This window comes from Peromyscus californicus, unplaced genomic scaffold (genome assembly GCF_007827085.1).
Source record: "Peromyscus californicus insignis strain IS unplaced genomic scaffold, ASM782708v3 Scaffold_8__1_contigs__length_139910024, whole genome shotgun sequence".
Taxonomy (NCBI): domain Eukaryota; kingdom Metazoa; phylum Chordata; class Mammalia; order Rodentia; family Cricetidae; genus Peromyscus; species Peromyscus californicus.
In genome coordinates, this window is record NW_026294606.1 from 84779436 (window position 1) to 84805707 (window position 26272).

The following is a 26272-nucleotide window of genomic DNA, read 5'->3' on the forward strand; positions in this document are numbered from 1 at the left end:
AACTACCACCTAAAGCTTCTCGTGTTGGGAACAGAGTGGCCAGTCTTGACCCTGCCCCAGTAGGAAGAGATGTGTCTGAGTCCCCTGCTATCTGCGGGTATATTCTGCTCACAGCCCTGAGCCACAGGAGACTTTGACAAGCGTGTGCCATAGTTCTTGTGTCCCAGCACTGGCATTGGACTGCAGCCTGCCTACAGTTTCTCTCAGATCGGTTAGGTTGGGTTAGCGCAGTGGGGAAGTGTTGAGATCAGCCTGAGGTCAACAGGTGAGGGATGGAAGAGTGGTCTCGGAAGATGAGAGTTCTGTACAAAGGAGTCAGAATGTTTACTTGGATGTGGCAGTGAGCAGCAGAGCCTGCTGCTGGCTTCCGGTGGACTAGGAGGAGGAAAAGGGAAGTGCCATTTGACCATTTTTTTTAGTTTTCTAAAAGAAGCCAGGTGATAGTAGGTCACTTCCTGAATAACATTAGATTGTGGCCAACATGTAGTAAATGATTCTCGGTCCCTGGAAGCATTTCTCTCTCACTGGAGAACAGATGAGGGAGGTATGGTGGTGACAACCCTTGAGTGCAGCCCTGTTCCTGGCCATGTTGTGTGTCCCCCCGTATCTACAGGATCTCGATTCTGATTCTGCCATTACGTTTCCCAAAGGTCTTGGTGTAAGAATGATATGCAGCGCTGGTTACCGCGTGGAAAGGTCACGGCCACAACTACATCCAGTGTCAGTATCAGAGCTTTAGGAGGAAGAGGGGTGGGGGGTGGGGGAAACGAGAACCAGGCCTGGGGAAGGAGCACGTGCAGAGAGAGAAAGATGGTGGGGGGAAGAGAGAGCAGAATAGAGAGAGAGGGTGGGGTCTGAGTCACAGCTCTTTAAGGCGCAGGTGGGCTTACAGAGCTACGACATACACGCGCAGATTGCGTGACCACACCACGCATACGAAATCACCAGTGCACACTGAGGACGTAAGATGTAAAACCCCTTGTCAAGCTCCTGAACTTCGCATGTGCGGTCATGCAACTGGAGCGCAGCAGAATCCCAACACTTGGTACCTGTAATGCAGGTTTGGTGGTTGGAAACACCGTTTCCATTCAGTTTGGGTCTAGACACAGTTGGGTTTTTTGGATGCATGGAAGACAGTGAAAGCCATGGCATAGTACTAAGCAGATAATCTTCCAGGATTTCAATCCCCAGTTATCCACCCTTTGCCCGAATAAAGTCCCAAGGAATACCAGAAGTCCACCAGGTATGGGGAGACAGGGAATGCATTCAAGCCATGGAGAGGGCTCTGCTCAGCCAGCTTGAAGCCATACATACCTTGGAGGACACGGACATGGCAGGTGATGGCCCTGCTGTTCCATAGTTGGATGGTGGACATTGCAACTGTGAGTCTTTGGTAATGGAGGGAGAAGGACAGAGGACGTGTTTGGAGCTTCCTGATGTCAGTCTGGACTCCCTGAAGTCAACACCTCTGTCCCTAAAGCTCTGAAGATCCTAAACCATCTCCCAAGAAACTCGGGGCCAACTACTATTCAGAAAGAAACAACAAAGCATTTTTTAATTGTATTTGGTGATTTTTTTTTTCTTTTGGGGAAAAATTTTCTTTTTGACCCCAGTAAAGAATAAGCCCTTAACACCAGGTGCTCGGTGGTTGCTGCATAACCTCTGGACGCCCACAGTCAAGGCCAAAGCCATTGTCATCTTTGTGATGAGGAGCTTGTGGCCCCACATTCCCCACTCACCCCGGCATCTGTCAGCAGAAAAAGCTGGTTCTGTCATGCTGTGGGCACCCATCAAAGAGACAGGGAAACTTCCGCTGCCTGCTGAGGTCACCCAGGAAGCACCAGCTCTCTCACCATGGATAATGAGGTGGCTGAGACTTAGTCTATGTTCTTGCTGCAAGAACTGCCTATCATTCTGCCTTGCTTTGCTGCTTGAGTCAGCTGTGGAGTTCTGTTAGAGGCTGTTTCCCATCTCAGTACTGAAGACCAGCATGTTAGAGATCCATATCTGTAAGGAGTTGGTGACATCTGAAGTTGGTCAGTCTCTCAGGCTCAGCTGCTGCTAGGCAGATCAAGGCCTCTGCTAGCAGGACTGAGAAGCAGATCTTTTGGGGGGAAGGAGCAATTGCTGAAGCTGGATCTAGTTTCTTTGTGATTCTGGAGGAAATCTGTGGCTTCCACTTTGACACGGTATTGACTGCGAGGTGGGATTGCGGCAGGAACTGTTCAGTTGCTGCTACGGCTCTTTCTGGAGTATCGTGTCTATAGCCAATGTTTTCTTTTTAAAACAGTCAAAAATGTGAGAAATGACTATAATTGTACAACCAAACTACTTTGGTGGAAACAAAACATTTTCTATGCGTGCACACGAATGGCAGTTCTCACTGGAGTTCTTCTCTTACTAGACCTTAATTTGATTTGATTTCCCTCCTTTCAGCCAACATTTTCCCATGAATGTTCAAATAAATTACAGAAGAAAAAGACAAAAGAGCTGGAGAGAGGAAAATTTTCAAAGTCCATGGCCTTTCCCTCTTCCGAACTTGGAAGATAATCCTAATTATGCTATGAAGTGTGTTAGATGAGGCATTTGCACAGTTGCCATTTTAGCTTCGTGTCTGAACGGGGCTGCCCACTCTTTCTCAAATCCCACATGGCTCTGGCCATAGCCACTATTTCTTAGGGCCTTTCCCTCTTCTCTAGCTGTATCCTGGGGTTTCTGGACTTGGTTCCTATTTGTAACATCTTGCACAATGAGAGTTGCTTTTGGGACTTCTTCCAGCATGCTTTCCTGGGAACCAGATCCCAGGCTTCCGCAGCTTTAACTTGGCTAGAAGCGAGCAGGTCTGGAGTCTGCCAAGTTCATCATGTTTCCTCTCATTTCAGCTGAGCTTTCAGCACAAAATTGGGATCCTGTACTGCAAAGCTGGGCAGAGCACGGAAGAGGAAATGTACAACAACGAGACAGCAGGGCCAGCCTTCGAGGAGTTCCTGGACCTCCTCGGCCAGAGAGTGCGGCTGAAAGGCTTCAGCAAGTATCGTGCACAGCTGGACAATAAGAGTAAGCATGTGTGCAAGTGCATGGGTATGCAAGTGCATATGCAAATAGCCTGTGTAGCTTGTGTTTGTATATGTGTGACTTCCTGTGTTTTGTGAGTGTATGTTTACGTGCATGTGTATGTGAGTAGCCTGTGTATTTATATGCATGTTTATGTGTGTTTATATACATTTAAAAACAACAGATGACTAGCTTTACAATCAACAGTTCAGACACCACCATTTCTTGTTTATAATATGTATGTATGGTACATTGTGCAGGGTGCATCAGGTTCATGTGGAGACCAGAGGTCAATGTCAGTATCCTCCTCTATTGTTTTCCACCTTATGCCTTTTAATTTTTATTTCTCACGTGTGACCCTGAATGCACACCACCACAATGGGCATGTGGAGGTAGATCATAGAACAACTTGGAGCAGTCCATTTCCCCTTCCTGTTGTTGAGGCAGGGTGTCTCGTTTCTGATGCTACATGAAGTAGCCCAGGCTATCTGAGCCCTGTGAGTTGGGGCAATTCTGTTTCCACCTCCTATCTTGCCATAGAAAGGCTGGGATTATGGGTGTATCAGCCCCATGTCCTTCTGGTTTGTGTAGGTTCCAGGAATCAGTCTTGGATCTTCTAGCTTGTGTGGCAGTAGCTATCGACTGCTGAGCTAGCTCACTGGTCCATCCACTTGACTCCTTAAACAGGGGTTTTCACTGAACCTGGAGCTCACTGATGAGGCTGCGCCTGCTGGCCAAGTGCAGACATACACTCCTCACCTCGACTTTCACATGGGAGCTGCAGATCCTAGCTCAGTTCCCCACACTCACTTGGCAAGCACCCTACCGACTGAACCGATTCCCCAGCCTCACTTTACCATTTCTTACCATGTGTGTTTGTGCAGGAAGGAGGTACAGAAAGAGACCATAATCTTCCCTCCTGGGTCCCTGAGTCGATGAGAGCATGCTCAGTAGAAAGTTGACAGGAAAGCAGAGACTGGGGGAGGGGGGGTAGCTCCAGGTGAGAGCTGCTAGCAACTGGGCCGAGTGCCAGAGAGGTTTCCACACAGTGTAGCTTGTGCTTTTCAACCCAAATACCTTTTGCAGAAATCACCATCCAAGTGGTAGAGCCCTGATTCTGTGCTTGCCTAACTAGCTTTATAATTACTTTGTTTTCAGCGGATTCCACAGGGACTCACTCCCTCTATACCACATACAAAGACTTTGAACTCATGTTCCACGTGTCGACGTTGCTTCCATATATGCCAAACAACAGGCAGCAGGTAAGGCCTCCTGTGTGAGTCATGTATGTCCCCATTCCCCTGTCCACCAGCACATCCATCCAGCCTGCCATACCCACCGTGCAGCTGGGGAAGAGGGAGACTGAGATTTTACATTTAAGCCGTAGGCTGCTCCTGTTAAGCTGACACTCTCTGACTATTACTGTAGCATATATGAGCCTTTATGGGAATATTGTTGTATTTTTAATTGATCAGGAAACTGAGAAGCTGACTATGCAGACTTTTTAAGAGAACCCCATGTCTACTATGTTAATTGTGAGAACAACTGTGTTGACCGACAGGTTTCTACATGTGGGTAAATAACTTATTTATAGAAAATATTAACTGCAGTGGGAGCTAAACCTGTTCTTGGCTGCTGCGCCTCATTGGGGTTTTATTTCATTATTTAGTGACACAATGTATTGACCCTTTGTAAAATGGGGAAAGGATTCTTCTACACTGGCAGTCACTCCCGCAGACTTAAGAAGTGTTGAAAGCTTAACGATGCCTAAAACACCACAAAGTAATTAACAGGATGTTTTGTAGAGCTATAAAATGAGTTTCGTTTTGTTCATTTGTTTGTTTTTAACCGAAATTACTAGAATTGATAGCAAATACTGGCAGTGCTGTGACTGCTCTGTGAACTTGGGAGTTCGGGGCATGTGAGGTGGTCCTATGGAGTAGCAGCCCCACCCCCAGCCCCTCTAAAGGAAGAAGGCTGCCTGAGCGTCTGGAGATGGCACCTAGGGAAGGTCATAGCTGCTAGGATGTGATTTGTGGCATTTGTATTGGAGTTAAGGCAGGACTGAGGTAGAGTCCTTTCTGAGTATTTACATTTTGGACACAACACCTGCATTCCTGTGCACAGAGACCACAGGGTGGCCCTAGAGGGACTGTCTGAAGAATGAAACATAATTAATGGCAGAGAATTACTTCATTTCCTTTTTAGTTTAATTTTAATTTATCTTATTTTATGTGTATGAGTGTTTGCTGGGAACTGGTGTTGCAGATGGTTGTGAGCCACCATATGGGTGCTGAAAACCAAACCTGGATCACCTGGAAGAGCAGCCAGTGCTCTTAACTGCTGAGCCATCTCTTCAGCCCTGAATTTTCTCATTTCTTAAACATTTGTGAAATCCATGAATTGAACCAAAAGTTATATATGTTTTTCCCCAAAGAAGAAACCAGCTGCCTCTTCCCCCTCCCACTAGTTTTAAGCCCCAAAGGTCCTTCAGCTAGGAAAACCACTGGGTTTTGCCCTGAGGAATAGTGCTTCATACTTCGCCCCTCCCCCTCTTCTCGGCACTCCCCAGCTGAACGTTTTCCTTAGACTCTTAGCTCGGTCCTTGACCTTCCTGAATGACCCACAGCATTTTCTAGTATTTACTGTTCTTCCCCCTTCATCTTTGGAAGATCTGTCCCTAGATTCCTGGGATTACCAGCCTTCACTGCCAGTCCCAGCTCTCAGTCCCTGAACAGCATCATGTGCAGTATGCCCAAATTTTATTGTTACTGTTGTATAATCCCATAGGTGTGGCTCATGGGTATCTTAGGTGACTAAATTAGCATGTTGGCTTTGCCCCCATTGCTAAAGATCTGGATGCCTCAATAGTTTTGACGACTTTCTTCACCCAGGAATTTGGTAGACTTTGCTGATTGCAAGCTGCTGGCAGGATGTTCTGGGTTTAGCAAAACAGTGGCACTCTCTGATCATGGGCATGGCTATTAAAATTTTGCCACAGGTTCTCCTGATTCTTCCCATTTCTCTCATCCCGCAAATAATGCCCACAAACTTAATAGCAAAAGCAGAAAAGTCTGAAGGGCCAGTCTCATGGTAACTGCCATCGGACTCCGCCCAGCTGGAACCCCAACTCTGCCTGTACCCCTGGTCTTAGTAGCACCAGAGTGTTTGTAACTTGCTAACTGGTCCAGGCTTGTCCTCAGAGGATCTGATTTCGTGTGTTTGTGCCTGTAATAAATCAATCTGGGAGCTGCTTGTTGAGGAAGTAAAGTCCTGGGAACATTCAGCAGGCCTGAGCTCTTCCCACAGGAGACGCTTTACTGGCCCCTGGACCCCAAATCTCTACACAGGATAAGCTCACACTAGTCTCTCCTAAGGCTGAGTTTCCTGTGCGCCCCTTCTCTGACCAAACCACGGCTCAGCCAGCATGTGACGTCATCACCAAGAACTTCACAAGGCAACTTCAAACCTCACCTTGGCAGAGACACCCTTTCCTCAGAGTAGGCTCATGAAAGAGGAGACAGCTCAGTGCCTGGCACACTGTAACCTTTTCTTTCTTAGTGCATATGCGAAGTTCAGGTGGCCCTGACCGGAAGGGGCATCAAACCCTGTGAATTCCTCAGGAGTGACCAGGCCCTTGGGGTTTTTGTATTATGCTCATAGTGGACTTACAGGCTGCAATGCTTGGGTTGGGTTGGGCTGTGTTGGACTGGCTCCAGGCCCTGCTGTGAAGGGTTTTGCACCTTCTGGGTCCTGGTTGCTACAGCTGATGAGCACTTGGATCCTAGAGCAGCCTGGCTTGTTGAGTGTTCTCTGAGCAGATCACAGTGATGCCTGTATCCCCCTGACTGACACTGTCTGCCAGGATACAGCATAGACATGGCTCTTTGGTTTGCCTCTTCCCCACCCCTGCAGAGGAATGACACCAGCTTGAGGGCTGCTGTGGAAGCTGAGGGCTGAGAGAGGCCTGTTTCCATCTTGGCCTTGTCAGGAAGGCACTGAAAATCCACGCTCTGCTCTGTGTCTTCATTTTTATCCGTACAGTATCATTGCTTGGCTGGTTTGTACATTTCCTCTTGCTGTCAGTAAAGAACGGTCGGTCGTATGAGATGGTAAATCAGTGATGAGTGTTTGAAACATCAGTTAAATTGGAGGTGGACTTGCTGATGGGAACCAAGAGCTACCAGCTAACTTTTGTGCTTCTGTGAGGAGCGAGAAAGGCCGTCTTTGGGAAGACAGGCCTTGTTTAACTGTATGAGGCTGTCTGCCTCTGTTGGTGTGTTGGTGCTTTGAGACAGGGTCCTACTGTATGCCGCATGCTCGTAGCTCAGTCATTGAGTGCCAAGGGACACGGTGTACAGTGAGTGCTCTGGACTGGTGTGGTGCCGAGCCCCTGCCAAGCCTTCGGCTGTCTTAGCTCTGCCATCAGTCTAAGATGGCCTGTGCTTTGGAAACTAAATGAATGAGGTGCAGGACAGGCTTTTGTGTTCTGTATTCCACAGCCGTGTCCAACCACAGCAGCAGGCCTATTTCTCCTTTAACAGTTGCTTCATTCCTGATCTTCTTGTCTCTGGTCACATGTGAAAATAAGCTTTTCAGGTATCAGGGAAGAGGAGAGAACTGTTTTGCCTAATGTAGTTTTTACTGTAGTTTTCTTCGTGTGAATTTGAAATGGTACATTTTACTTAGAGATATATCAAAGTCTGTTAAAATTGTGAACTTGAACAGGGAGGCTCAGTAGACCTGCTACCGTGTATTAATACATGTTTCAAGACTTCTCTGGCAGTACATTGAGTTCCCTGTGATGAGAAAGTTAACCACAGGGTATAAGTGGGACTCTTCTCAGCTGTGACCATGGGTCTCACTGGCCCCTGGAGGACTCTGAGGAGGAGCTTTGCATTTTCACTTCCTGGGCTCTTTGTGGGTTAAGGTAAAAGCCAGGGAACTCACTATGGCTCCTTTTTATTTGTGAGTTTAAAAGGTTTTAAAAGTTGAACTTGATGCCCTGGACCATGAAACATGTTCCGTAGGGCAAGGCCATGATCTTTGTTGTTGCCAGTGAAGGGAGATTTACTGCTGGAGATGGGCACAGTCCTGCAGTGATGGCACCCGCTCTTTGGGGGGTGACTGGCTGCATCTGAAGTGGAGGGGGCTCACTTCCATGCTGCTTGCCTGTATTTCCAGGGGGGCCTCCTGTGTGTATGTGGGGGGGGGGGGGGAGGCTCTTGGCATGTAGTCACTGGAAGGTGAGCATGGTTTGAATGCACAGTGTAAGGGTTGTGTGCCTCATTTATTCATTTAGCAAATGTGCATTGGGTGCCTACTTGGTGCTGTGCATGCCTTTGGAAGTCAGGAAGCCAGTCAGGTTGTCTCCTGTCCTTGGGAAGACCACAACCTATATAGGAACATGAACCAGCCAGTGGAAGAGAGTGGCGCCTGGGTGACCTAGGTATGAGGGTAGAGTGGAGATGCAGCCTTGACAGACTTCTCACTATCAAAACGTCCGAGAAAGTCAATGTGGACAAGGAAAAGGTTTATCATAACACACACCTTCCAGTGTTTCAGTCCATGGTCACTTGCTTCTTTCTGTGTTTCTGGTCTCTGTGGTGAGGTAGGAGCGCATGTCAGAGGAAAGCTATGTACCTCATAGCATCTGGAAGACTGGAGGCAGGATACAAGATATGCCCTCCAGGGCCCTCCCACAGTGTCCTGCTTCCTCCAACCAGGCCCCACCTCCTCATTTTCACCCTTTCCCAGTAGTGCTTTCCATTATGAGTCCTTCCATAGATTTATCCACTGGAGGTCAGAGTCCTGGGGACTCCCTCACTTTGCCAGAGTGCCCCTGTGAGCTCTGCTGAACGGGGACAAAGCTCTCCTGCTTGAGGTTTGGGGAGATATTTCAGATCCAAGCCTCAGGAGCAGAGAGGATTGTCCGGGTGAGGTGTGCCAAGACCTCATTGCACATCGACACAGGAACTATCCAGAAAGAGCTTGGAATGAAGAGCATTCTTGGCAGAAGTGATGTCAGAAGCAACTCTGGCTTCTTCCTCTCCCCTGGACTTTCAGTTTTATAAGATTATAAGAGATAGGGTTTTCTAGCTGCTCGTGTAGTGGAATTCTGCATTCATTAATTAATATGGATCATATCAAAAAGCCTAGTTTCAGTTAATTAGTTTGAAGACCTATGCTACCCATGGAGGCAGCCTCCTGGTTTTCTTAGAAATGCAAGCCAGCATGGGAGCCAGGATATGTGTATAGTAGGTCACCCCTCCCTGAACCCTGTCTCCTCCTCTGAGTTGAAGTGCTTAAACTATAACTTGTCTTACAAGTATATTGAGCACTAGTATGCTCTTTTATAATGAAAGATACAGCTGGATAAGATAAAAGGAAAGAAAATAGAAGTAGATTTCTAAGTAAAATGGATAGCTGGAGTTGTAGCAGAGGATAGCCCACTTCCCTCCCAGGGGCCCATGTCATGCTCTCTCTGATGACCTTGGGTGTTTAGATTTCTGTTCCTGAGGGTCTTCTGCTTGTGACACCCAGCTGTCAAGATGCTCAAGGCCATTGGAACCCAGGAAGGGCTCCACTTCTCCCTGTTCCTTCCTCAGCTGAGGACGAGCAGGTTGTCTCTATCAGTGTATTTTGTGTCACTCTGGGTGTTTCCTTCCCTGCACAGCTTCTGAGGAAGAGGCACATTGGGAACGACATTGTCACCATCGTCTTCCAGGAGCCTGGTGCCCTCCCGTTCACCCCCAAGAACATCCGCTCGCACTTCCAGCATGTCTTTGTCATAGTGAGGGTGCACAACCCCTGCACAGAGAACGTGTGCTACAGGTGAGCCTGGGCCCTGCCTCCCATTTGGCTTTCAGTTCTTCTCCTGCACCCATAACTACTGAATTTCCCTCCCTCCATTTGTCCCTCCTCTCTCCTCTTCCACTGTGTAGCCTAGGCTGGCCGGGAACTCAACCTCCCAAGTGCTGGGATTGTAACCTACCTGATAACAATTTTTATTTACTTTTGATAGTGCTGGCAATTGAAGCCAGGACTACTTTGTGTGTGCTAGGCATGTAATCTCCCACAGAGCTACATTTCCTAGCCTTCCTCATTCTGATTACATTTTTGTGAGCAGTAGTTGCCTCCCTCCATTGAAGAAGGAAGTACCTGGCTACTCAGAGTAGTGGGGTTCCATTTTCTGCTTTCCTGAGAGACTGCACCAGGGCCCATGGCTGTCACCAGCCTCTCAGCTAGGTGGGGTGGCCTGTTAGGGAAATGAATGACAGGTGAAATCCTAGAGACGCCCAGGCAGAGCCACTGAGACCCAGCACCCACTTGCCTTGTGACTTTAAGGCCCCAAGACCATCTTCACTAGGCCTGCTTTGAGTCCTGGCTCCTATCTGGGGCGCTGTCCTAGGCGGTGACTAGGATGAATGACTGCTCTGTGTGATGATGGGAGTGCCCCTGCCTTACTGCTTGTGTTGGGGTATGGGGCTTCTTTATTTTCCTTTTCTCTTAACTTTTCCATTTTCATCATGTGTGTGCGTGTGTGTGCCTGTTTTGCATGTATGGGCACACTTCTGAGAGTATCCACATGTATGTGTATGTGTGCATGCAAATAGAGGACCAAGGTTAATGTCAGGAGTCTTCCTTGGTGGCTCTTCTCCCTTATTCACCAAGGCAGGGTCTCTCAGTTAAGTCCAGAGCTCACTGGTCCAGTTTCTGGGGATCCGAACTCTGGTCCTCAGGTTTGTGCAGCACGTGCTCTAACCACTGAGTCTCTCTGCTTTTCTTATCCTTCAATTCCTTGTCTTAACGTGGAGGACTCCCACACCCACTGAGGAAAAGGAGTATGCTGCAGAATTAACTTAAATTGAGCAAAGGGATGCCACCTGTCCTCGTGGACAGCAAAGCCCTGGGAAGCTAGAGGCCCCGCCCCACAGGCACGACACCAGTCTGAGCACTCTGGCCCTGCCCCATGTGCAGCCCGTTTGAAAACACCCTGGAAACCACTGGTTCCTAGCTTACCGCCTAATCAACTTGCAAATCATGAGGAATCTCTGGCCCACTGTGAAGGATCTCCTTCATGAGGCCTGGAGTCAAACACAAGGTCAAGCTTTCCTCAAGTGATGACTGTTGATGCACCTCTGGTCTAGGCCACTGGCCTACCTGAAGAAAGGGATAGCCAGAGAATATGTAATGTGTGTTCTATATAAACACTGCTTAAACCGAGTGGTATTGGTGCAAGCATAGTAAGTCACATCTCAGGAGTTTCTGGAGCCTTCCTCAGCAATAGGCCAGGTCTACAGCTTTATCATTTTGGTACTGTTTTATTGGATGCTATTTTTTTTTTTTTTTCGTTTTTCGAGACAGGGTTTCTCTGTGTAGCTTTGCGCCTTTCCTGGGACTCGCTTGGTAGCCCAGGCTGGCCTCGAACTCACAGAGATCCACCTGGCTCTGCCTCCCGAGTGCTGGGATTAAAGGCGTGCGCCACCACCGCCCGGCCTGGATGCTATTTTTAATCAAAGCAAGCATTTTGGTTACTTTTCTTGTTGTTATGACAACATGGCTGACAGGCACTCTAAGGGTTAAAGACTTGTTTTGGCTCACAGTTTCCACCTGTCCTAGTCAGGGAGGTATGGCAGGGACTCCTCACACCTTGATGTCCCACATGCAGAGTGCTCTGGCTGAAGGTGAAGATGTCACCTTTAAGGCCTGCCCCTGGTGGTGGGCAACTACCAGCTATGCTCCATGTCCACAAGGTCCCACTAGCTGGGGACCGAGTATTTAAACACATGAGCCTGTGAGGACATTTCCCATTTAGACCACAGCAGGTATTTGAAAGTACTTCCTGCCTTTATTCTTGCATCATGTCCTGTCTTCTGTTCTATACTGTGAGATGATTTGTTAGCACAAAATACTTTGGAGGCACGTATATTTTTCTTTTCTTTCTTTTTTTTTTTTTTGGTGCTAGTTAAATTACTATGGGAGGACTATTTTCTAAACCAGCATACATCTTTTATAGAGCATAGCACTTCTCATTGTTCTTCTGTGTAGATAATGGAATGTTTTGGTTCTTCTGAGAGTCACTGGCTTTTAAAAAATCAGAATGTAGCCACTCATTTAATATTTACTGATTTGGTTCAAATGAAAGCCAATAGAGTGTCTCAAATATTTGGTGGCACCCCAATAGGTCCATTGATCCTTTTAAAATTAGAATAATAAGAGTCTACAAAATAGATGGGCTAACCAGCATGTGTGGGGACCTGTCACCTTAAAGAAGGAAAGAGAGAGCCATGACTCCGCTCATTTCATTTTTCTTTCTTCCTCAGCGTTGGCGTTTCCAGGTCAAAGGATGTCCCTCCCTTCGGTCCCCCAATCCCCAAAGGTGTAACTTTTCCAAAGTCAGCCGTGTTCCGGGACTTCCTTTTAGCCAAAGTAATCAATGCAGAAAACGCAGCCCATAAGTCAGAAAAATTCCGGGCCATGGCTACTCGAACGAGGCAAGAATACTTGAAGGACTTGGCTGAGAACTTTGTCACGACCGCCACAGTGGACACTTCTGCGAAATTCAGCTTCATCACTCTGGGTGCAAAGAAGAAGGAACGTGTCAAACCGAGGAAGGATGCACACCTGTTCAGCATCGGGGCCATCATGTGGCACGTGGTGGCACGGGACTTCGGCCAATCAGCGGACATTGAGTGTCTGCTTGGGATCTCTAACGAGTTCATCATGCTGATAGAGAAGGACTCCAAGAATGTTGTGTTTAACTGTTCCTGCAGGGATGTGATTGGCTGGACCTCTGGCTTAGTGAGCATCAAAGTCTTCTATGAAAGGGGAGAGTGCATCCTGCTGTCCTCAGTGGATAACTGTTCCGAAGACATCCGAGAGATAGTGCAGCGGCTCGTGGTGAGTATGGCTTGTGTCTTCCACTGTCTGTACGTCATAGTGCGGGGGGGGGGGGGGGGGGGGGGGGACGGACGGACACGACTCCACCGGTGATTTCAGGCTTGGGCAGTCAGAAGCTGTTCCAGTGAGGGCTGCGTTCTTTCGTTTGTTTGTTTGTTTTGTTTTTCTTTTGAGATAAGGTCTCCCAGATTCAGGCCAGTTTTGAACTCACCACGTAGCCAAGGGTGACCTTGGACTTCTAATCCGCCCGTCTCTTTCACTTGGTGAGTGCTGTGCTTACAGCCGTGATCTACCATATCCGGTTTTATGTGGTGCTGGAGATCGCACCCAGGGGCTCATGCATGGTAGTTGAGCACTCCACCCACTGAGCCACACCCCCAGCCCTGCTGGTTGTTTTTTAATGAGAGTCATTAACCACCAAGAAGCCACCCACAACCACATGAGAAGAAAAGCTGAACCAACTTCAAAAGAACCGTTTCCGTAATCATTGAAGAAAAACCAGGAGAATTTTTTATATGTTTATGTGATGGACACAACACACCTTAAAAAACACAGAATTGCTGTCTGCTAGCGACTGGGTCCTCTCTCCTGCTCCCTTTGTGTGTGTTTGTATAACAAATGTTTTGATTTAAATATGTTAATCTCTCGTATTTCACAAACGTGGGCATTAAATTAGAAAAACCTAAAAAAATGAGAAAAGTCATCCGTCTTCAAAGAGACTTCTAAAAGAGATAGGATTCCTTGGGGCTGGGTGGGGCAGATGAGTCAGCTGGTAAAGAGCTCCCCACACAAGCATGAGGACCCATATTACATCCTGAGCACACGTGGAAACAGGCATGGTGCCCTGCACCTGTAATCCCAATACTGAGGAGGCAGAGATAGGGGAATCCCTGGGGCCTGCTGACCAGCCAGCCTCACCTAAATCAGGTTATAATAATAATATAATAAAGAGACTCATCTCAAAAACCAAGGTAGACATCTCCTGAGGACTGACACCCAAGATTGACCTCTGGTCTCCATACACATATACATGCACCCACATGCACACACATATCAAGATAAAAGATGGGGTCTAGCCAGGCATTGATGGTGCATGCCTTTAATCCGAAGGCAGATCTCTGTGAGTTTGAGACCAGCTTGGTTTACAAAGCAAGTTCCAGAGCAGCCAGAGTTGTTACTCAGAGAAACCCTGTCTCAAAAAAAAAAAAAAAAAGATGGGGTCTTGCCATGTAACTCAGACTGTCTGGAGCTTACAGTATATCCCAGGCCAGCTTCAAACTTAAGATCCTCTTGCCTCAGTGTCCCAAGTGCTGGGATTATAAGTGTGTGTCACCATGGCTTAATGTGATTTTTAACCCCCAAACCCCTACATTGTGCCAAAGATGTGAAACAGTCACATTTTTGTTCCCAACTTTAACAAAGCAAATTCAAATTCTCTTTGGGTGTGTACAGTAGAGCAACAGCAATAAATTTGCTGTTTGGATTTCTTGGTGTAATATAAGAACAAAGCATGTTTGGGCCATAAAACATCTCATTATTAACTCCTTTCCCAAGGAGGATGTATCACATAGTCAACGGAGACTCATTAAACAAGGATATGGAGTCCTTCCTGTCCTTTCTTCCCACAGAGGGTGAGTCTCTCTTTCACTATCAGAAGGCCAGTGTGAGAAAGAGTAAAATCAGTTAGCACTGGTCAGTATTGGAGTGGTTACAGTCACTGCAGACAATGTCTACAGAAGACCATCGTGTCAGAGCTGGTAGGGACACCGGTTTTTTATACGTGGTGCACTTACTGTCTGTTGCCTTTGATACAGAGTACAGCCAGAAGTGTACATTGTTCATACAGGAGTGGGGGAGAGCTCACTCCCAGAGGGACCTTGGGTATGCCATCTGAGTCCTGGAAAGGCATCCTGAGAAGGGCCATTGTTGGATAGAGGTCCCCTGTCACACGTTCAGCTCCTAATAGATTTTGAGTAAAGACCCTACATTTGTGTTGTCCAGTGGGCCCCACAAATTATGTAGCTGTTCCCAGGTACATGGATGGGATACCGCTCTTTTCCCCAGGTTACTGAGTCTGCGTAAGTATGTGGAGCACTCCAGAAACAAGGAGTCCTTGGTCTGACTTCAGGAATGTCTGAAAGCAGGAGACAATAATAATATGATAATGAAGGGGAGGAAGTCAGAAACAAAACCTGGCCGATGCTCTTCCGTCTAGTGCCTCATAGTGAATTTCAGGTAGCAGTTGCATTCATATCTGCCCAGCGCGCAGGCGAGTTAGATGCCGCCTGTGTTAGGGCTGCTTAGAACAAAAGTTGAAAAAGAGGTGAAGAAAATGTCTATCGAGGTTGGACACTACGGAATTGCTGTTAGCAGTTTGAAATTAATTCAGATCATTGAAAACGTGAACCTTTTGGAATCTCACTCCTCTCTGACACGAGTGTCCCCTTTCTGCTGAGTCCCCAGCATCACGCTGGTCTCGGAGAAGCCAACTGGCAGTGTGTGCACTTTTGTAACCATGGAAACCTAGGCCAGATGCTGATGCAGGGAGCAAGCCACAGCTCCCCAGCTGTACTCACAGCCACGGGGCTCGTTAATAGGAATGCATGTGTTGAGAGCCAGGTTCCTGGAAACGGAGTTTACTGAACTGAAACTCCATACACTGCCCCCAGGGCTTTGGAGATGGGGGGATGATACCTCCCAACTTGAAATTTCCCACAAAAAAAAAAAAAATGATGTCATCATCTTCAAATGATGTTTAATGAGCCGGCTTTTCCTTTCATGGCGTTGCAAGCCACATTGCATCAGTGCCTCAGAGGGTTACCGTGACTAATTACCTCACTTGCAGCACCAAGCCACTGAACTGGCTCTCTCATGTTCTTCTTGGGGTGCTGTGCAGACTCCTAGTCTTCCAGAGGAGTGTCACTGGAACTGCCTGGGGTGACCCTTAGCCTCCAGGGCGTAGGTGAGAGAAGGAAAGGTGGCCGCAGGAACAGAGGGTCCCTCTGCCACCTACAAGCCCCATGTTGATCAAAAGGGCCCTTGGTACCAGATGGACATGGGTGGTCGCTCCCAGGAGGCCTGACGACGGGACAGACTAGAAGTCTTCAGACCAGTGAGTGAAGAACAGCTAAGGGTTTTCTCACAGTCCAGTCTCCCCTGGGCCCTTCCTGAACACGGGGGTAGTGACCGAGTGTGAGAACTCTGGGCCATGTTTTGTTGTTGTTTTCTTTTGAGTTACATCAAAGTATCCAGTAGACCTTAGAGTTTGATGATTGAGACAGAAAGAACAAGGTCGTCTCATTCTGTCTCTGGCTATAATCTATATAGGAGAGTAGAATTCAGTGCTTCCGAGTCCTGATAACTGTCAGGGAGTGGAGGGATGGCACACACATGCAAAGCTCACAGACTGCTGGTCGCGGCTTCTCAAGAGCCAGGCTGCCTGCTATGCCCTCCGTGGTCTGAAGACTGAAACTGGGGCTTTGCTTTTGTTGCTCTTTGTCAAGGGCAACCATGGTAAACTCTGGATTCAGATGTCTTCTCGGATCATTTGGGGGGGGGTGTGTGATTGGGGATAGAGCCGGGGGAGGGGGGCACTCACTCAGATTATGTGTGTGGGTCCCCAGTAGGGTCCCGTGTAGCCAGAGAGAAAGACCAAACCTGTGTCTAACAGCTTCCTTCCCTCTTAGATAGTGACAAGAGGCTGCGAAACTGTGGAAATGACCCTGAGGAGGAACGGACTGGGCCAGCTCGGCTTCCATGTGAACTTTGAAGGAATTGTTGCCGATGTAGAACCTTTTGGCTTTGCCTGGAAAGCGGGCCTTCGCCAAGGGAGCCGCCTCGTGGAGATCTGCAAGGTGGCTGTGGCCACCCTGACCCATGAGCAGATGATTGACCTGCTGCGGACGTCCGTGACTGTGAAGGTGGTCATCATCCACCCCCATGAGGATGGCTCTCCCCGCAGGTAAGACCAGGCGGCTGGGCAGTGTGCACCATCACAGACACATTCCTCCCTGCCTGCAGGATCCTCAGAGAGCCAGTCAGATGTCTCTGTGAGTGCAATGGTTAAAGAACTTTAGATGGGCAGGTGATGTGTAGTCACTGATAGGTTATGACTCTAAAGAGTGTCACAGTGTATTGACTCTGTGAAACTGAGTCACCACAGACCAGGGGAGTGGTCCATTGGACTCACCTGGCCTATGGAGACTTGAGTGTGCACAGCACACCCTTCACATGCAACCTGCACATTTCAAATTAATCAACAAGATGGATAGCAACAGGCTGCCCGTCTGAAGGAATGTGGGACAGCAGGTAGATTCTGGAGGCCATGCTGCTCTCAAGCTGATGCTGCAGAGGTGTCAAGTGGGTCCAGGGTATCTTTGTAACCTGTCCTGAAAACCAGGAAGTGAGGTTGCTCCACTGGAGGGCCAGAAGTATACAGGTGGTGAGAAGGGGCAGGAGTGGGAGTGGGAGTGGCCTGTCTGCTACTGACAGATAGTCATGGCACTTAGCCTCAAGGAAACACACCACGTGTGTCTAACCTGTGGCCTGGGAACCACATGCACCTCAAGCAAAGACTGCTACGAATTGTAAATATATTTAAAACATTAGCATGTGTGTGTGTGTGTGTGTGTGTGTGTGTGTGTGTGTGTGTGTGTTTCTTTTAGTGTACATGTGTGGATGACAAGGTCATGTTTCAGTGTCAGAAGTTTGACTTGCCAATCAGACCATAGGACAGAGGACACTAGTTAGGACCATGCTCCCTGCAGACCATAGCCCATGTTGGTGTGGTGGGTCTCTGGTGGCCATATCTCCCACGCAGCTTGTGTCTCCATTCAGGTAGAGTCATGAGGCAGATTCTGAAGCTTACCTCTTGGGAGGATGGAGGAGCCAAGGTCTATGGCTTCTGCTGCGTGCTTATGGGGGACACAGACATTCTAAAGTTCTTTCCACATCTGCAACATAGGGACCCTGTGGCACCTAGCTTGGATGGTTTTTTTGTAAAGCTCGAATAATAAGACCTCTTAAAACATTTAGAACTTTCTAGCATAGTTAATGTTGGGGGTGGGGAGACAGCTTTAAATCCACTCAGGTTTCTGTCATCTTCAAAGAGGGACTTTCTCCTGCAGACAGTAGGTTGGCCGTCGGTACCTTCTGGACTCATGACACGGGGTATCCTTCCTCCCTCCTCCCAGGGGCACATGCCTGTTGCATGTGTGCCATGCCCAGGCCACATGCAGCTGTCACACACTTGAAGTGTGACTGAGTTTTTCACTTTAATTAATTCAGTTTAATTAACCACAGGTGGCTCTAATGGCTGCTCTTTTGGGGAGCTTGGCCCTAACTGGGAATCTTTTAGAAAACAAACGGCTCCTGTGTCATCTTGGTCTCTGCAGTTAACATGCCAAAGTTTGTAAAGTCCATTGGATTAGGTTTAGCATTTGCATGCAGCCTGATGTGTTTGTTTTTGTGAGGTTGGGGATGGAACCAGGGGCCTGTGCACACTAGGCGTGGACTCCACCCCTGAGCTACAGCCCTAGCCTTTCAATGGCCGTGTTCCCTATATTTGCCCAATATGTTTATAAGATAAAGGCTTAAAGAGCTGAAATCCCTCTTAGTGTTAAAGGGCTAACCCTGCAAAGCCCCCCAGAGGTTTCTTATAGCCTCGCCTTGCCCAATGTTGACCATTAGACCCATCTGTGTGACTGTCTGTCTGTCCATTCATCAGTCCCGCCCCCAACCCCACCAAGGGACCCCAAGAACTATACTTTAATGTATATATAAAGAAAGATAAAGAGCTATTTTACAAGAACAAGACTCAGGTGGACTAGGAGCACATCTTCCTTCCGGCCTTCCTAGAAGGCTCATGTATCCTGTAAGTGAACATCTTTCACAGTAACTTTTCGCCCATCTATGATGGGAATACATACGTGTGATTCCTGGTAGGGAGGGTCAGGTCTTCAGGCTCTCTTCAGTCTGACTACTCCAGAATCAAGTAAAAAAGTTTCCAGGCCTTATCTAGGTCCGCTCTGCTGTTGCTCTGTGAGAAACTCTCAAAGCTTTCAAGAATGTTGGATAATAAAATTAGTAACATTTTCATTACGCCTGGTATTTCAGTCATACAGTTTCAAAGAATAGAATTTCCTAAGGAATATTGGATTGTTTTTCAGCCAAAACAAATAAACAGAACTATGGTGTGAATGTTTTGCTGCTATCTTTTCCTCAAGAGCATGTTTTTCCTCTAAAGAGACTTTCTTATCTGCCTGGATCTGCCTATAATTAATTCTTTGTTTTAAATGCAATTGAAAATAGCCAGGATATTTATTCAGAGGCTTTGCCTTTGTTAATGCCCTTCCCCAAGCACATGGTCCCTTTCTGCTTTATAGTACACAGTCACCGTCTTCTGTTTTCACCTTCGGGAGAAGGTTCTGGAGTTTTAAGCCCAGCACACATCAAATGGGATTCTCCGTTGTTTCCCCGTTCTTTGTGAATCTGAATTGGAGCCTTTTTAAAGTTAGTCTTTTCATTTCTTCCTGATTCATTTTCACTTCTGATATCTATGGGCCATGATAACAGTATTTGCTATATTCAGATATCTTCTGTGACCTGCAGTCCCCTGTCACACTAGCTTTGAGCTGTGGCATGTGCAAGAAGTGCTATTCTTTGTGTCACAGCCATGTTCCGGCACAGTCAGGCCCTGGACTGTTGGCACTATTGGAAAGAGATTGCATGTGTTGCACACGTGTACCTGTGTGCGTGTGCTGCTAGAGATCAAATCCGGGTCTCAAGAATGGTAGACAAGTGTCAAGCCACATTCCTACCCCTCCATCCCACAGGAGTTCTGAGACCAGCTGGCCTTGAACTGGCAGTAATCCCACCCCTCCATTCCACAGGTTTTGTCACTCCCAGCTTGCATTGGTAGACATTTTAAGACACCAGAGAAGAGAGGCTAAAAGAAGAATAGGTAGCCGTTGACTCCGTTCTCATTGTTGTATTGAGTTGAATTTGGTTTGGCTTTCTTGGTGGCGGGGCGGAGTCCCCCACTACATAGTAGGCCAGGCTGGCCTTAAGCTCTCCATCTTCTCACCTTAGCCTCTTAAGTGCTGAAATCATAGCCATGCTTTGACAAACTTTAAAGATCTGAAAGACCTGGGCATGAAGAGACAAGCACCTGCTTCCCCTCAAAAGACTTGAGTTTAGTTTCCAGTACCCACATTTGGTGGAAACAACCACACTGCCTCTAAATCCTGAGGATCCAGTGCCCTCTTCTGGCTCCCCCGGTGTCTGAATGTACATGTGTACTTGCACATGCCTGTACATGCACGTCAACAAATAATAAGTCTTGTAAATAAAACTGAAAACTCTTGTTAATGGCAGCTTGCTTTGGTTCCACAGCCTATAGTTAAGGACACAAGGACTTGCCAGAGGCTCTGACAGCACATTTGATTTGTGGGTTAGACAATTACTTCCATCTTCTTTCAAAAATTGGCTCTTAAGAGTCTGTTGGGGAGGAAAGAAACAATTTAAATGAACAGTTAGGTGCATGCGCACACATCTGTGTGGGTCGTCCCCCCCACCCCCAGAAGTTGTCCTCAGTGCAAGTTCCAGGAGGATGACAAATCGTCAGACTAATGAATTATAAGGAATTTTAGCCCTCATCAACACTGTGAAAAATGCTTCCATTCCTTTTGGACTCTCAGCTCAATAATAGTCTTACAGGGTATCAGTGACAAAATCATTTGACCCAGAGCCCATCTGCTTCCGCCCACAGCCTGAGAGGCCTATAGGTTAATGGGCACTTCTGGTTACCCTTGGGTCAGAAGGTGCCTGGTTATGGCTCTTCACTGCTGAGTTAACTGAAGCCGTCTGTAGGGAAGGTATTTGTGTTGCATCAAAAGCATGAGTGTTTGAAGTCCTTTTCTGACCCAGCCTTAAGGACAATCCAGCTGTCCCTGCTCCCAGTTGAAAGGACAGCAGAGCCACTTTTTGATTTCTTGATGGCGGTGGGGGTGGGGCTTGTTAAAGAATCTCCTGCTGGGGCTGGAGCCCTTGAGTAAATTCATGCACATTGGGAATGAGTGGCCTGGGGCAACATGGGAATAACGCTCTTCAAATGGAAATGAGCGGAGGACTAGGCTGCCCAGGCTACCAGGCAAGATCTGCCCTTGCCCTAGCTGCCTAATTAAGGTCCTTCTGACTGGAGGAATTGCTCAGTGGTAAAGGGCTTGCCAGGAAGCCTGAGGACGGGAGTTTGGATCCCTACAGACGGGAAGCAAGCCCTGGTTAGTTTTTAATCCCAGCATTCCTATGGCAAGGTAGGAGGTAGAGGCAGGAAAATCCCCAGAGCTCATGGGTCAGCTAGCCTGTTGTATGCAGCAGTGAGCAAGAGACCCAGTCTCAGGTGAAAGTTGAGAACAGACACCCAAGGATGTCCTGTGACCTCTCTATGGGCGCTGTGACACACATGCACCCACATTTACACACACAAAGATTTTTTTTTTAAGATTTTTTTCTATTTTCCAGGGGGGGAGGGGGGCAGACCTAACCCTCAAAGGTGACATTCTGTCAATGACATTTTAGGGAAAAGGCATCCTTCAAAGGCTGCTTTCTAAGAGAAGTAATGACTCACCAGAATCATGCATGACTTGTCACACATTGCTAGTGAATTTACTAAATATGTCCAATAAAAATGGAAATGACCCTCCAAACCATACATCTGGCTCCTGTGATTCTTGTGTTTTGTTGATACGGGTCCACATTTCCATGTGCTGCAGGACAGCAGAGGTTTCTCCTCTGGTCAAAGTGATTGCTCTCACAGTGTTCTATACAGTTAAAGCTTCTGCATCGTGATTTGGTCTCCTGTTGCCTGATTGCCCAACTCTGAAGTACAGGAAGAGGGAAAGAGAGGAAATGAGGAACAGGAAGAAAACTCCATTTTAATGGCCTGGTATTCTGTGTACACATGTGTGTATGATAGTTGAATCTGGGCTCAAGTAAGGTTTTAGATTACAGTTCTAATTTATATAGATAATAAAATAGGTATTGTGTTTACTCTTGTCTTACCAACCCTCCAATGAATTTTGATATGAAATGTAGAAACAGTTCAGGACTTGAGGTTGTAGTGGCCACCTGGCCACCTGGCACATGCTCAGAGTCCTTTCCCAAAGTAAGAGCATGGAATTTAGAACCTTTGATGAATTACATATTTCATTCATTCATTTGTTCAGTTGTTCATTCATGCAGTTATTTGTTTGTTGGTTCATTCGTTCATAACTCTCAACAGATTTGTGCCAAAAATTACTGATCACTTGCATTGTTAACAGAACAGCCTCTTCTTCACCCTGGTGGGCCCCTAGTCTGTCCCGCATTCATAACACAGTTCTTTTTGAGCACGTTTTGGCTATTTAAAACAGAGTTTTGCTAACCAGAGCAACAACTTTTTACTTGATAACAAAAAGTGTGCGGCAGTGTGTAAGACACCATCACCCTCCCGTTAGCCGACCTCATTTTACATTTCACATGTAACACTGTTGCTAGGGATGCAGAGGGTGACGCTGGCCATCACCTGCTGGCCAGGTTACCCATGGCCTAGATGGTGGATAGCTCTGGGAGCTCCCTCTTAGACAACCCTTCGTCCAGAATGAGCTACCAGGAATCTTCTCCATTTAACTTAGAAGTGTTACTATGCAGTAAACATTTTTTTCCACTCTTGAGTTTTCTAAGAAAAGAAAAGGGAAGCAGCCAGTTTCAATGAGGATTTCTGAGCCTTTCCAGTTCTGTGCCAGGTCCTGGGGATTCAGAGTCTGCCCACTGATGAAGAAATGGAGGCAACTGAGTAGTTAGTTGCTCAGGGCCGGAAGGCCTCTCGTCTGTGTGGCACACACCTGTTCAGTGTGGTGCCACCCATTCAATGCCAGACATCTCCCTAAAGTGCCCCATCAGTCAAGTAGGCTTTGGTCTCTGTGTGTGTGTGTGTGTGTGTGTGTGTGTGTGTGTGTGTGTGTGTGTGTACACCTATCTTGTAGGTGTCTTTCTGTGTCTTGAAAGGACAATTGCTGGTTCCTAAGCTCTTTTGCCTGGGTCTGCCACTACCCTAGCCTTTGCAGCTTCTGCAGCCTGGAGGTCCCTTCTGTGGCTGTCTCCTGGCAGGAAGTTTTATGCCTTGTGCACCAGAAAGACTTCACAACTCAAGAGAGGAAGGAACATTAGTTAGCCTTGCCCCCTTGTTGTGTCACTTGGAATGGTTCTTTTTTAGCTATTAGACACCTCTTAGCATAACAGACATTAAAATGATTAACATATCAGCGATTACCTTAATCCCCAGGGCTCTGAAAGGGTTCTTGTACAAAATGAATAATATAACAGAAGCAGGTAATTTATTTAAAGGGGTCTGCTTTGCTTCCAGAGAGTCTCTTAGTAGCTCCTGGAAAAAGACACACTAGGACCTGCAGCCATGGTGTATGTACATTGGCAGTCAACGTGGGTATCTATTACCTGTGAGCAGGAGCAGACATCGCCTCTTGGCTAGATGGGGCCACTGTAGACCCAAGGCATCTTCTCTAGGGTAGTGTTAAGATTGTCAACTCGACAGGCTGTGGAGTTGCCTCGAAGACACAGCTTGAGGAGGCTTCTTTAAGTTGCTTTGTTCAGGTATCTGTCCCAACGGTGAGAAAAGCAAATGACAGAGCCAGGCCCAGTGTTAGAGAGAAGGGGTGCCTCTGAGGTGGTTAAGTCAGTAAGTGAGTCAACAAGCACCTCCTGTGCAGGGTGAAACTACCCCAGAAGTCTGCTGTGGTGAGTTCAGAGACCAGTATTGTCTGTCAGAATACAGCACCAAAATATAAGATTCTCTGAGGTTCCAGTTCAGGAAACTGTGTGTTCCCGCAGACCTGCAGCACCACACTCTGTCCAGCACATCATCAGTTACCATGGCCTACAATTGTATGTGCCTTCAGGGTATAGTGATGAGATTCGAGTCAGAAAAGTTGTTGGAGAGAGGGGAAATGTTAAAATCATCTTATTTTTAACCTAGAAGCGGGGTTTCTGTTGATCTTCCCTAGCCTGGTAATTAGATCCTGAAGTTGATGATGTCTGTGGGTGTTGTAGAGCACAGAGGAAATCAGTGTGTTGATATGCTAGTGATCGCACCCACAGCCTTGGCCAGCATAGTTTCGTGTCTCTCGTTGGCAAGAAAGCTTGCAGTGTGCCTGATGCTGGCAGTGTGCGCCCCTCCGTTGACTGGGTTCTGTGTGTGGAAAGGAAGCCGTGCACCGGTGTCTGAACATGTGTACCGTGCCAGGAAAACAGGAGTGCAGGCTCTGCTTGAAAGGTGTTTCACTTACACTCAAGAGAAGGAGAGCTTTTGTTTTTCTCCCTTAAGAAATGTCGTTTTGTGTTAGGTCTTTTTGCCATGTTTGGGTCTCAGCTGGCCTTTCACTCCTGGTAAAATAGATTTGTGGGATGCCATCTCCAGTCATCTAAGAGAGGTTATCCAGAGGACCCAGGATGTCTCTGGAGACCATTACGTATTCGTTACTTTCTTGTCACTCTGACAGAATCCCTACCTGATCGGTGCATCCTGAGGGAGGAAGGGGTCATCTTGGCTCACCTGAGGTACTATGGCATGACGCTCTAGGACTCCTCACATCAGAATAGGAAGCAGAGGTAGGCAGGAAGTGGAGCCTGGGCTGTCAAACTCAAGGCCTCTGTGCCAGAGATCCATGTCCTCCTGTTAGGCCCCACCTCCCTGAACAGCGCCACCACCTGGAGAATCAAGCATTCAAACACATGAACCTGTGGGGACATTTCACATCCAGGCCAACCAGGGATCTACCTCTGCATCAAGCAAGGGGATCTCTGAGGGCTAACATGCAATTCTTCTATATGCATTCTGTAACGATTTTCCTCAGACCTGTGGAGCAGAGCTAAGGTTGACAGTCTGTGATGTTTAACATATTAGCCACGGAAGCCAAGCAAATCTTTAGATCTTTGTTCTTTAGAGTTAGCGCTCTCAAAGTTTCACTTTATAGCATTACATGTGTGCACGTGTATACATTTATATGTGTGCAGGTATACATGTATATGTGGATGCACATGTGTGTGGAAACCAGAGATCCATGTCAGGTCTCAGTTGCTCTTCACCATTTTTTTTTTGAGACAGAGTCTCTCAGTGAACCTGCAATGACTTGGCTAGACTAGCTGGCCGGTGAGCCCTAGGGGTCTGCCTGTCTCTGCCTCCCTAGCATGGAGATTACGGGTGCATGCCACCCTCCAGGACTGTGTGTAGGTTTGAGGGATTGAATTTGGCTCCTGATGCTTACACAGTGAGTGCTTCATCGACTGAGCTTCCTCTCCAGCCTGAGGGGGGAAAAAAAAAAAAAACCCTGCAGATTTTTGGCATTTTAAAAAAACCTTTTACATATGACTTTCTTTGAGTTGTTTGGAGAAACATAATTGTGCTCTTTTTCTTACTCTATCTTATGCACGACACTCCTCAAATTCTAGGTGTGAGTATGCATTTATGTAAGGTTTTTCTCCCAGGATTCCAGTGAAATTATAGTGTGCTGTTGACAGCTAGAGTCCGCAGGCATGAATTAAGTAGACCACCCTGTTCTCCTCCACCTGCCTTGCCATTTCCTCTCCTCTTCTAACTGAAGAACAGACGTGCAGGCACAGCCACAGAGACACACAGCCTGTGGTCCCCTGCACACCAGGTGGCTCCTCACAGCCAGTGAGAGTAGACACACTGTGGGCCTTCTGAGTGCTCCTGGGCCTTCCGACTGTCATGTCCCATTTGGTAATTTTCAGTTGGGTCGTTGACCATGTGGAAGAATGGGCAGTCTCGAGGGGCGGGGAGAGGTGTTGAATCTAGATACATAGCAAAGCACTCACGAACTAAAGTCCTTTGGTAAAATTTGTAATGTTTCCTCAGATTTCACTCAGAATAAAACAATTCAATCCAGTGTAAATCTGAACTTAAATATTTGACTGTCAAACTCGGAAAATCCAGAGATATGAACTAGGTTAAGAAGCAAACTGCTTTGGGGGAAGGAGATGGAATCAGCAGGGGAGAAATGAGGTGAGGGTCCTGATGCTCAGAGCTTCTCCTCCTGAAGACAACAGGGGTACGTCTTTGGAGGGGTTTTCCCACCCATGCTGCTTCTCCAAGGGTGCACCATCACCTACTCAGGTTCCTGAGACACAAACCAGGCCATTCTTTTTGGTGGTTCTCTCTGGGCCAGTATCAAGGTCTAGTGAGCAACTAGGAATGATTTCCAGCCAGGATGTTAAACAGAAGCCTTCCATGAATTACTACCCT

General features: G+C 47.3%; 1 protein-coding gene across 5 annotated transcripts in view; it reads left to right on the forward strand.

The window, feature by feature from the left end:
• The window catches only part of Sipa1l2 (signal induced proliferation associated 1 like 2), a 169932-nt gene that overhangs the window by 99680 nt on the left and 43980 nt on the right, over positions 1–26272 (forward strand). For all 5 annotated transcript variants that reach the window (XM_052727791.1, XM_052727790.1, XM_052727792.1 and 2 more), the window contains exons 6-10: positions 2883–3057; positions 4213–4316; positions 9731–9888; positions 12381–12957; positions 16644–16918. In XM_052727791.1, coding sequence (XP_052583751.1) covers positions 2883–3057; positions 4213–4316; positions 9731–9888; positions 12381–12957; positions 16644–16918 — 1289 coding nt within the window. The remainder of the gene's footprint in view (positions 1–2882; positions 3058–4212; positions 4317–9730; positions 9889–12380; positions 12958–16643; positions 16919–26272) is intronic.